Raw genomic sequence first — 12,637 nt, 5'->3', positions numbered from 1 at the left:
TTTATTACAGATAACCATTAGTTATTGCCAAGGCAGCAGCTACTCTTCCTGGGGTTTATTATGGATCACCATTAGTTCCTGCCAAGGCAGCAGCTACTTTTCCTGGGGTTTATTATGGATCCCCATTAGTTCCTGCCAAGGCAGAAGCTACTCTTCCTGGGGTCCAGCAAGATTAAGGCAGTTTTTCCAATTTTTAAAACATTACAATACATTCACAGATCGTGTGCCCTCAGGCCCCTACTCCACCACATATATACAGTACACAATCCATGTGTACATGTGTGTATAGCGGGTATGCTATCGTGTGTGTGTCTCTCTGCAGATATTTTTGTGCTGCTTCACAGTCCTCGCCGTTCCATAAGGTGTTTTTTTAATCTGTTTTTTAAAATGTAATTTTACTGCTTGAGTCAGTTACTTGATGTGGAATAGAGTTCCATGTAGTCATGACTCTATGTAGTACTCTTATAGTCTGTTCTGGACTTGGGGACTGTGAAGAGACCTCTGGTGGCATGTCTTGTGGGGTATGCATGGGTGTCTGAGCTGTGGTGCCAGTAGTTCAAACAGACAGCTTGGTGCATTCAACAAGTCAATACCTCTCACAAATACAAGTAGTGATGAAGTCAATCTCTCCTCCACTGTGAGCCAGGAGAGATTGACATGCATATTATTAATATTAGCTCTCTGTGTACATCCAAGGGCCAGCCGTGCTGCCCTGTCCTGAACCAATTGCAATTTTCCTAAATCCTTTCTTGTGGCACCTGACCACACGACTGAACAGTAGTCCAGGTGCAACAAAACTAGGGCATGTAGGACCTGCCTTGTTAGTGTTGTTAAGAAGGTAGAGCAGCGCTTTATTACGGACAGACTTCTCCCCATCTTAGCTACTGTTGTATCAATATGTTTTGACCATGACAGTTTACAATCCAGGGTTACTTCAAGTGGTTTAGTCACCTCAACTTGCTTAATTTCCACATGATTTATTACAAGATTTAGTGAATGATTTGTCCCAAATCAATGGTTTAAGTTGTTGAAATATTTAGGACTAACTTATTCCTTGCCACCCACTCTGAAACTAACTGCAGCTCTTTGTTAAGTGTTGCAGTCATTTCAGTCACTGTAGTAGATGACATGTATAGTGTTGAGTCATCCACATACATAGACACTCTGGCTTTCCTCAAAGCCAGTGGGAATTCATTACTTTGAAAAAAGTAAAAGGGCCTAGACAGCTGCCTTGGGGAATTCCTGATTCTACCAGGGTTGTGTTGGTGAGGCTTCTATTAAAGAACACTCTGTGTTCTGTTAGACAGGTAACTCATTATCCACAATATAGCAGGGGGCTAGTAAAGCCATAACACAAGTTTTTCCAGCAGTAGACTATGATCGATAATGTCAAAAGCTGCAATGAAGTCTAACAAAACTGTCCCTACAATCTTTTCATCATCAATTTCTCTCAGCCAATCATGAGTCATTTGTGTAAGTGCTGTGATTGTTGACTGTCCTTCCCTATAAGCATGCTGAAAGTTTGTCATTTTGTTTACTGTAAAATAGCATTGTATCTGGTCAAACAATTTTTCCAAAAGTTTACTAAAGGTTTGGTAACCGGCTGATTGGTCAGCTATTTGAGCCAGTAAAGGGGGCTTTACTATTCTTGGGTAGGGGAATGACTTTAGCTTCCCTCCAGGCCTGAGGGCGCACGCTTTCTAGTAGGGTTAAAATGAAGATGTGGCAATATCGTCTGCTATTATCCTCAGTAATATTTCCATCCAAGTTGTCAGACCTCGGTGGCTTGTCATTGTTGATAGACAATATTTTCACCTCTTCCACACTAACTTCAGAGAATTTAAAATTACAATGTTTCAAAATTTGGTCAGTTATATTTGGATGTGTAGTGTCAGCATTTGCATGTTATGCCTCCTACATTTGCTAATCTTTCCAATGGGAAAAAAAGTAATTAAAGTAGTTGGCAATATCATTTGGTTTTGTGATGAATGAGCCATCTGATTCAATTAATGATGGAGCCGAGTTTGCCTTTTTCCCCAGAATTTAATTTAAGGTGCTCCAAAGCTTTTTACTATCATTCATCTAGGTTTCATAGTGTAGTTTATTTTTTCGTTGATTGTCTTGCTCCTCTTGCTGTGCTCCATCGACTCTGCTATCAGGTGGGGGAGCTCCGGGCAACACCGGCCAGTCGGGTAACAAGGTGGAGATGCATCCAACAAGCGCAAACGCCATCAAGCCACCGGCGTAGAAAATGTAAACATTCCACTCTGCGTTTTCCTCAGTTTCATAGTAGACAGGCGACCTGCGTGATCAGTGAAGCGACCTCAACCTCAAGCCTATAATTCTCGGCAAGCAAACAATTACAGCATTGGAACTCTGAGGGATCCGGTTTGTCCTGAAATAAAGTGTAGTAGATGAAGCTCCTACAGCTCTGGAAACATTCATTTACTTCTTCAGTCAAAGAGGAGAAAACTCATCGGGGACTAACTTCATTAGCTTAATGGCTAACAGCTTAGCATCTCTGTCAAGTCGACTTCAACACGTCTGATAAGTGGGATTCTGGGACAACAAATAGCGGTCATTGCTGTTAAAAGCCGCGTCACGGAATCCATGCAAAAATAAGTTCTGTATACATATTTAATGAATAGTGGTTTGTTTCAATCAAAAATAAGAAACCGAGTGTTTTCCAGCTGCACACTCTGATGACGTGTTTTTTTTCCTTCAGACTCCATGAAATGACTACCTCTTCCTAAATATTTGGTATTCACTGCAGGCCTCCCTTTATGGTCTCAAACTGGTCTTGAATGTACAAATAAATTAGTTCATGACCTTTACCAGAGCTAGAACTCTGCCAGAGACTGTTAGCAGTAGCAACTGTTGTTTTCTCTGTAATTGATTATGGTGACTTGTTGTATATGCATGCAAGCCTCTGTCTTACAGAGACTGGACTCTGTTTATCATGCAGCCTTGTGCTTTATTACAAATGCCAAGTCACTTACCCACCATTGCACCTTGTACCAAATGGAAGGTTGGACCTCTATATGCACAGAAAGATACATTTGTATGTGTTCACCTACAACGCCCTTTTGGGTAAACTCCCTCTTTACCTCTGTGGTCCGGTCTCCTTCACCACCAGCAGTTACCATACCAGGTCTGCTAGGTGGTTGCTACTTAAAGTCCCCAGGACATTCACAGTATTAGGCAAGACTCGTCTTGTGCACCAGAGGCATGGAATAGTCTACAATCCACGATTCATCTAGATATGTTGGTGCCACTGACTGACTTTAAAATATTGATGGGAGACTGTTAGAGGAGTGTAAATGCTTTTAGGCTGCATTAGTTTGTTGTGTGTTTTAATGATGTAATGTATTGATTGTTGCCGTCTTCTCCCTTGAAAAAGAGACTGTGTCTAAATGGGCTTATCCTGGTTAAATAAAAAAAACTGTCTCCATTAGATGAACACAGAAAGTATCCTCTCTATTCGTCGCTCCAACATGCTTTAGTCCCCCTCTCTATTGCTCTCCCCCCATCCCTCCCTCCCTACTCTTCCAGGCAGGCAGGCAGCACCTGTGCTGGATGAGTGCCCAGGGCCCAGACAAGGCTCTGTGTGTTCTCCCTGTCTAGCCATCTTCCTCTCTCTCTGGCACCATCCTGGGAACCCTAACAACTGTTTGCCCTTCTGTCCACAGACCCAAAAAATGACCACAGTCCCCTAAATGCCAGACCGACAGACAGACAGAGACTAGACCCCACACAGTTAGTTTTACCTTCCTATCAGTCTGAGTGAGAGGTGTATCTCTGCTTCCCCTAGGGCTGTAAGCAGGTAGGATAAGAGCTAACCTATCCTAATACATAATTCATGTTTTGAGAGAACGTATTCATCCATGACCAGCCTTTCAAAGCACTTCATGGCTACAGCCGTGGGTGCTACGGGTCTGTAGTCATTTAGGCAGGTTACCTTAGTGTTCTTGGGCACAGGCACCATGTTGGTCTCCTTAAAACATGTTGGTATTACAGACTCGGACAGGGAGAGGTTGAAAATGTCAGTGAAGACACTTGCCAGTTGGTCAGCGCATGCTCGGAGTACACGTCCTGGTAATCCGTCTGGCCCCACAGCCTTGTGAATGTTGACCTGTCTAAAGGTCTCACTCACGTCGGCTGCGGAGAGCGTGATCGCACAGTCTTCCGGTACAGCTGGTGCTCTCATGCATGTTTCAGTGTTATTTGAGCCGAAGCGAGCATAGAAAGGTTTAGCTCGTCCGTTAGGCTTGTGTCACAGGGCAGCTCTCGGCTGTACTTCCCTTTGTAGTCTGTAATGGTATGCAGGCCCTGCCACATCTGACGAGAGTCAGAGCCGGTGTAGTACTCTGTACCGGTACCCCCTGTATTTTGCCTCGTTATTCTTATTGTGCTACTTTTTATTATAGTCTACTCGGTAAATATTTTCTTAACCAACAGTGCAGTTCAAGAAGAGTTAAGGGCTTGTAAGTAAGCATCACTTGTTGTATTCGGCACATGTGACAAATAAAGTTTGCTTTGATTTGAGATGGAGGGGGGGGGGCGTCAGTGCAGATAGCCCGGGTAACCATTTAATGAACTATTTAGCAGTCTTATGGGAGAAGCTGTTTAGGAGCCTGTCGGTCCGAGCGCCGATGCTTCGGTACCATTTGCCGGACAATAGCACAATCTATGGCTTGGGTGGCTGGAGCCCATTGTTCAGCCTTTCCCGACACCGCCTGGTACAGAGGTCCTGGATGGCAGGGAGATCGGCCTCAGTGATGCACTGGGCCGTCCGCACACCATCTGCAGTGCTTTGTGGTCAAGGTGGTGCGTTTGACATACCAAGCAGTGATGCACTGGGCCGTCCGCACCACCATCTGCAGTGCTTTGTGGTCAAGGGTGTGCGTTTGGCAGTGATGCTGCCAGTTAAGACGTTCTCCGTGTTACAGCTGTAGAACATTTTGTGGATATGAGGGCCCATGCCAAATCTTCTCAGCCTCCTGAGGTTAGTGGAGATTAGTGAAAGCGTAGTGAAGGTTAGTGAAGCCTGAGGAAGTAGATTAGATACTCACTGTTGTAGTGTGTGTCTGGAGAGCCAGGGTTGCTGGGTGTTGAGTCAAGGGTGTCTGAGTAGCAGCTCTCGCCCTCCGAGTCCCACCCGGAGTAAGCTGAGGATGACAGGGAGGAGGACGAGGAGTAGCACTGGTCCTCATCACAGACCTCCTCAAACTTCCTCTTCAGTAGAACGCTCATGGCTCTAGCTAGCATGGAGCTGATCTGAGAAACACAGGGAGAGGAGACAGGGTTATTAGCATGGGGCTAGCTAGCATGGAGCTGATCTGAGAAACACAGGGAGAGGAGACAGGGTTATTAGCATGGGGCTAGCTAGCATGGGCCTGATCTGAGGAACACAGGGAGTGGAGAGAGGGGTTATTAACATGTTTACAATTAGCATAATCAGCATGTCATAACTGCAGTGGGTTGTGATTATGGTAATGATTATAGGCGTCCTACACAAGAAGGCCTCAGGGTTAATATAAGTCGCATTAAACTAACTATTATCATATCATCTGATTATCCTACTATGAATAATATCCATAGCCTACTATAATAAAGCCTGAAAACCCCTGGTGGTACTCATGGGCATATGTTCTCTAATCAGAGCATAGGCCTAATAGGCTGGATTTGCTACGACCATAAACAGATGAGTGAAATGTACGATGGAAATTGCTGAGTACAAGCTAGTCCTGTGCTGCCATGTGAGGCCCTGCAGAAGACACCTCAGACGGGGGGTGAGAGCCTTTATGACCAGGTCTCAGCTGAGACCAGGAGTCTTCACCACTACCATCCCATCAGCTGAGACCAGTAGTCTTCACCACTAACACCCCATCAGCTGAGACCAGGAGACTTCACCACTAACATCCCATCAGCTGAGACCAGTAGTCTTCACCACTAACACCCCATCAGCTGAGACCAGGAGTCTTCACCACTAACACCCCATCAGCTGAGACAAGGAGTCTTCACCACTAACATCCCATCAGCTGAGACCAGGAGTCTTCACCACTAGCATCCCATTAGCTGAGACCAGGAGTCTTCACCACTAGCATCCCATCAGCTGAGACCAGGAGTATTCACCACTAACACCCAATCAGCTGAGACCAGGAGTCTTCACCACTAACACCCCATCAGCTGAGACCAGGAGTCTTCACCACTAACACCCCATCAGATGAGACCAGGAGTCTTCACCACTAAAATCCCATCAGCTGAGACCAGGAGTCTTCACCACTAACATCCATCAGCTGAGACCAGGAGTCTTCACCACTAACATCCATCAGCTGAGACCAGGAGTCTTCACCACTAACATCCCATCAGCTGAGACCAGGAGTCTTCACCACTAACATCCCATCAGCTGAGACCAGGAGTCTTCATTGACCCCCCCCTGTACACTGCTGCTACTCACAGTTTATCATCTATGCAAGCCACTTCACCCCCACCTACATGTACAGATTACCTCAACTAGCCTGTACCCCTGTACACTGACTCGGTACCGGTACCCTGTATATAACCTGCACACTGACTCTGTACCGGTACCCCCTGTATATAGTCATCACATTGACTCTGTACCTGTACCCCCTGTATATAGCCTCCACACTGACTCTGTACCGGTACCCCCTGTATATAGTCATCACATTGACTCTGTACCTGTACCCCCTGTACATAGCCTCCACATTGACTCTGTAACGGAACCCCCTGTATATAGCCTCCACATTGACTCTGTACCTGTGCCCCCTGTATATAGCCTCCACATTGACTCTGTACCAGAACCCCCTGTATATAGCCATCACATTGACTCTGTACCTGTACCCCCTGTATATAGCCTCCACATTGACTCTGTACCAGAACCCCCTGTATATAGCCTTCACATTGACTCTGTACCGGTACCCCCTGTATATAGCCTCCACATTGACCCTGTACCGGTACCCCCTGTATATAGCCTCCACACTGACTCAGTACCGGTACCCTGTATATAGCCTCCACACTGACTCTGTACCAGAACCCCCTGTATATAGCCTTCACATGGACTCTGTACTTGTACCCCCTGTATATAGCCTCCACATTGACTCTGTACCAGAACCCCCTGTATATAGCCTTCACATGGACTCTGTACCAGAACCCCCTGTATATAGCCTTCACATGGACTCTGTACCGGTACCCCCTGTATATAGCCTCCACATTGACTCTGTACCGGTACCCCCTGTATATAGTCATCACATTGACTCTGTACCTGTACCCCCTGTATATAGCCTCCACACTGACTCTGTACCGGTACCCCCTGTATATAGTCATCACATTGACTCTGTACCTGTACCCCCTGTACATAGCCTCCACATTGACTCTGTAACGGAACCCCCTGTATATAGCCTCCACATTGACTCTGTACCTGTGCCCCCTGTATATAGCCTCCACATTGACTCTGTACCAGAACCCCCTGTATATAGCCATCACATTGACTCTGTACCTGTACCCCCTGTATATAGCCTCCACATTGACTCTGTACCAGAACCCCCTGTATATAGTCTTCACATTGACTCTGTACCGGTACCCCCTGTATATAGCCTCCACATTGACCCTGTACCGGTACCCCCTGTATATAGCCTCCACACTGACTCAGTACCGGTACCCCCTGTATATAGCCTCCACACTGACTCTGTACCAGAACCCCCTGTATATAGCCTTCACATGGACTCTGTACTTGTACCCCCTGTATATAGCCTCCACATTGACTCTGTACCAGAACCCCCTGTATATAGCCTTCACATGGACTCTGTACCAGAACCCCCTGTATATAGCCTTCACATGGACTCTGTACCGGTACCCCCTGTATATAGCCTCCACATTGACTCTGTACCGGTACCCCCTGTATATAGCCTCCACACTGACTCAGTACCGGTACCCCCTGTATATAGCCTCCACACTGACTCTGTACCATAACACCCTGTATATAGCCTCCACACTGACTCAGTACCGGTGCCCCCTGTATATAGCCATCACATTGACTCTGTACTTGTACCCCCTGTATATAGCCTCCACATTGACTCTGTACCGGTACCCCCTGTATATAGCCTCCACATTGACTCTGTACCATAACACTCTGTATATAGCCTCCACATTGACTCTGTACCGTAACACCCTTTATATAGCCTCCACATTGACTCTGTACCAGAACCCCCTGTATATAGCCTTCACATGGACTCTGTACCGGTACCCCCTGTATATAGCCTCCACATTGACTCTGTACCGGTACCCCCTGTATATAGCCTCCACACTGACTCAGTACCGGTACCCCCTGTATATAGCCTCCACACTGACTCAGTACCGGTGCCCCCTGTATATAGCCATCACATTGACTCTGTACTTGTACCCCCTGTATATAGCCTCCACATTGACTCTGTACCGGTACCCCCTGTATATAGCCTCCACATTGACTCTGTACCATAACACTCTGTATATAGCCTCCACATTGACTCTGTACCGTAACACCCTGTATATAGCCTCCACATTGACTCTGTACCATAACACCCTTTATATAGCCTCCACATTGACTCTGTACCAGAACCCCCTGTATATAGCCTTCACATGGACTCTGTACTTGTACCCCCTGTATATAGCCTCCACATTGACTCTGTACCAGAACCCCCTGTATATAGCCTTCAAATGGACTCTGTACCAGAACCCCCTGTATATAGCCTTCACATGGACTCTGTACCGGTACCCCCTGTATATAGCCTCCACATTGACTCTGTACCGGTACCCCCTGTATATAGCCTCCACACTGACTCAGTACCGGTACCCCCTGTATATAGCCTCCACACTGACTCAGTACCGGTGCCCCCTGTATATAGCCATCACATTGACTCTGTACTTGTACCCCCTGTATATAGCCTCCACACTGACTCAGTACCAGTACCCCCTGTATATAGCCTCCACACTGACTCAGTACCGGTGCCCCCTGTATATAGCCATCACATTGACTCTGTACTTGTACCCCCTGTATATAGCCTCCACATTGACTCTGTACCGGTACCCCCTGTATATAGCCTCCACATTGACTCTGTACCATAACACCCTGTATATAGCCTCCACATTGACTCTGTACCAGAACCCCCTGTATATAGCCTTCACATGGACTCTGTACTTGTACCCCCTGTATATAGCCTCCACATTGACTCTGTACCAGAACCCCCTGTATATAGCCCTTCACATGGACTCTGTACCAGAACCCCCTGTATATAGCCTTCACATGGACTCTGTACCGGTACCCCCTGTATATAGCCTCCACATTGACTCTGTACCGGTACCCCCTGTATATAGCCTCCACACTGACTCAGTACCGGTACCCCCTGTATATAGCCTCCACACTGACTCAGTACCGGTGCCCCCTATATATAGCCTTCACATTGACTCTGTACTTGTACCCCCTGTATATAGCCTCCACATTGACTCTGTACCATAACCCCCTGTATATAGCCTTCACATGGACTCTGTACCAGAACCCCCTGTATATAGCCTTCACATGGACTCTGTACTTGTACCCCCTGTATATAGCCTCCACATTGACTCTGTACCGGTACCCCCTGTATATAGCCTCCACATTGACTCTGTACCGGTACCTCCTGTATATAGCCTCCACACTGACTCTGTACCGGTACCCCCTGTATATAGCCTCCACATTGACTCTGTACCATAACACCCTGTATATAGCCTCCACATTGACTCTGTACCAGAACCCCCTGTATATAGCCTTCACATGGACTCTGTACTTGTACCCCCTGTATATAGCCTCCACATTGACTCTGTACCGGTACCCCCTGTATATAGCCTCCACATTGACTCTATACTGGTAGCCCCTGTATATAGCCTCCACATTGACTCTGTACCGGTACCCCCTGTATAAAGCCTCCACATTGACTCTATACTGGTAGCCCCTGTATATAGCCTCCACATTGACTCTGTACCAGAACCCCCTGTATATAGCCTCCACATTGACTCTGTACCAGAACCCCCTGTATATAGCCTTCACATGGACTCTGTACCGGTACCCCTTGTATATAGCCTCCACATTGACTCTGTACCGGTACCCCCTGTATATAGCCTCCACACTGACCTACTCCTCTACCCTACCCCTCTACCCCTCTACCCCTCTACCCTACCCCTCTACCCTACTCCTCTATCACTCTACCCCACCCTCTCCTCTACCCTACCCCTCTACCCTACCCCTCTACCCCTCTACCCTACTCTTCTACCCCTCTACTCTACCCTACCCCTCTACCCTACCCTACTCCTCTACCCTACCCCTCTACCCTACCCCTCTACCCTACCCTACTCCTCTACCCTACCCCTCTACCCTACCCCTCTACCACACTGACAGTGTCTGGCAGACAGTGTCTGGCAGTGTGCGCTCTGACCGCTCAGAGAGCGAAATGCTCTGAATTTACAATAGGAAAATCTGACAACGCTCTGAATTTACAAACGCCCAGGGCGCACTCTGGCACTCCAGAATGAATTCAATAACACACCCCAGATTAAATATAATAAACACACCCGAAGATGTAAAATGTCTAGCTAGCAATTTGTTATGCTAACAAGCTAGCAAGAGATTGAATCGCAACAGCATCAACTTCCAGTAGACAGGCAAAGAGCTAGTACGCTTAACTGAAAGGAAACTGTTCGTTTACAGTATACTAAAATTAACTAATAGTATATACACACTCATTAAGTATGTAGTATACAGTATGGGTATTGGAACAACAAGACTCATCACTAACATCCCATTAGCTGAGACCAGGAGGGAGAGGCCAGCACAGAGAGAGAGGCTGAGTCTCCTGAACGTGGGAACACTCGCTCTCCCCCTTCCTAAGGAACACTGAGTCTCCTGAACGTGGGAACACTCGCTCTCCCCCTTCCTTAGGAACACCTGGGGGTGTTCTTAATGTTTTGTACACTCAGTTTATTTTCCACATTCTTCGCTTGACAAGCATTTCTGTTATTCCATCACTTGGCACTATGCGTACGCATGGTCATGGCTGTGATCTCTTTTATTCCATCACTTGGCACTATGCGTACGCATGGTCATGGCTGTGTGTACATTTTTCTACACTCTCAGGCAAACATTCAGAATGATACATTTCACACTGCGTGGAAATGATCCCACGCATAGTGAACACAGAACACGCCAGAGGACCAAAATCAGTTAACCACCTAACTGAGGAACTCAATTTAACATTGCGCAATACGCTAGATGCAGTTGCACCCCTAAAAACGAAAAACATTTCTCTTAAGAAACTAGCTCCCTGGTACACAGAAAATACCCGAGCTCTGAAGCAAGCTTCCAGACAATTGGAACGGAAATGGCGCCACACCAAACTGGAAGTCTTCCGACTAGCTTGGAAAGACAGTACTGTGCAGTATCGAAGAGCCCTTACTGCTGCTCGATCATCCTATTTTTCCAATTTAATTGAGGAAAATAAGAACAATCCGAAATTCCTTTATGATACTGTCGCAAAGCTAACTAAAAAGCAGCATTCCCCAAGAGAGGAAGGCTTTCACTTCAGCAGTAATAAATTCATGAACTTCTTTGAGGAAAATATCATGATTATTAGAAAGCAAATTACGGACTCCTCTTTAAATCTGCGTATTCCTTCAAAGCTCAGTTGTCCTGAGTCTGCACAACTCTGCCAGGACCTAGGATCAAGAGAGACACTCAAGTGTTTTAGTACTATATCTCTTGACACAATGATGAAAATAATCATGGCCTCTAAACCTTCAAGCTGCATACTGGACCCTATTCCAACTAAACGACTGAAAGAGCTGCTTCCTGTGCTTGGCCCTCCTATGTTGAACATAATAAACGGCTCTCTATCCACCGGATGTGTACCAAACTCACTAAAAGTGGCAGCAATAAAGTCTCTCTTGAAAAAGCCAAACCTTGACCCAGAGAATATAAAAAACTATCGGCCTATATCAAATCTTCCAATCCTCTCAAAAAATGTTGAAAAGGCTGTTGCGCAGCAACTCACTGCCTTCCTGAAGACAAACAATGTATACGAAATGCTTCAGTCTGGTTTTAGACCCCATCATAGCACTGAGACTGCACTTGTGAAGGTGGTAAATGACCTTTTAATGGCATCAGACCGAGGCTCTGCATCTGTCCTCGTGCTCCTAGACCTTAGTGCTGCTTTTGATACCATCGATCACCACATTCTTTTGGAGAGATTGGAAACCCAAATTGGTCTACATGGACAAGTTCTGGCCTGGTTTAGATCTTATCTGTCAGAAAGATATCAGTTTGTCTCTGTGAATGGTTTGTCCTCTGACAAATCAACTGTAAATTTCGGTGTTCCTCAAGGTTCCGTTTTAGGACCGCTATTGTTTTCACTATATATTTTACCTCTTGGTGATGTCATTCGAAAACATAATGTTAACTTTCACTGCTATGCAGATGACACACAGCTGTACATTTCAATGAAACATGGTGAAGCCCCAACATTGCCCTCGCTAGAAGCATGTGTTTCAGACATAAGGAAGTGGATGGCTGCAAACTTTCTACTTTTAAACTCAGACAAAACATAGATGCTTG

At 46.2% G+C, this 12,637-nt stretch overlaps 1 protein-coding gene across 2 annotated transcripts in view; it reads right to left on the bottom strand.

Moving 5' to 3' along the window:
• LOC139420574 (cysteine/serine-rich nuclear protein 1-like) overlaps window positions 1-12,637 on the bottom strand; it is a 55,850-nt gene that overhangs the window by 12,816 nt on the left and 30,397 nt on the right. For both annotated transcript variants that reach the window (XM_071170759.1, XM_071170758.1), the window contains exon 2: window positions 5,073-5,277. In XM_071170759.1, the coding sequence (XP_071026860.1) occupies window positions 5,073-5,268 (196 nt within the window). In that variant the 5' untranslated portion in view covers window positions 5,269-5,277. The remainder of the gene's footprint in view (window positions 1-5,072; window positions 5,278-12,637) is intronic.

The sequence above is a fragment of the Oncorhynchus clarkii genome, chromosome 11 (genome assembly GCF_045791955.1).
Source record: "Oncorhynchus clarkii lewisi isolate Uvic-CL-2024 chromosome 11, UVic_Ocla_1.0, whole genome shotgun sequence".
Taxonomy (NCBI): Eukaryota; Metazoa; Chordata; class Actinopteri; order Salmoniformes; family Salmonidae; genus Oncorhynchus; species Oncorhynchus clarkii.
The sequence above is the reverse complement of the archived record's forward strand: the minus strand, read 5'-3'. Positions and strand labels throughout refer to the sequence as shown.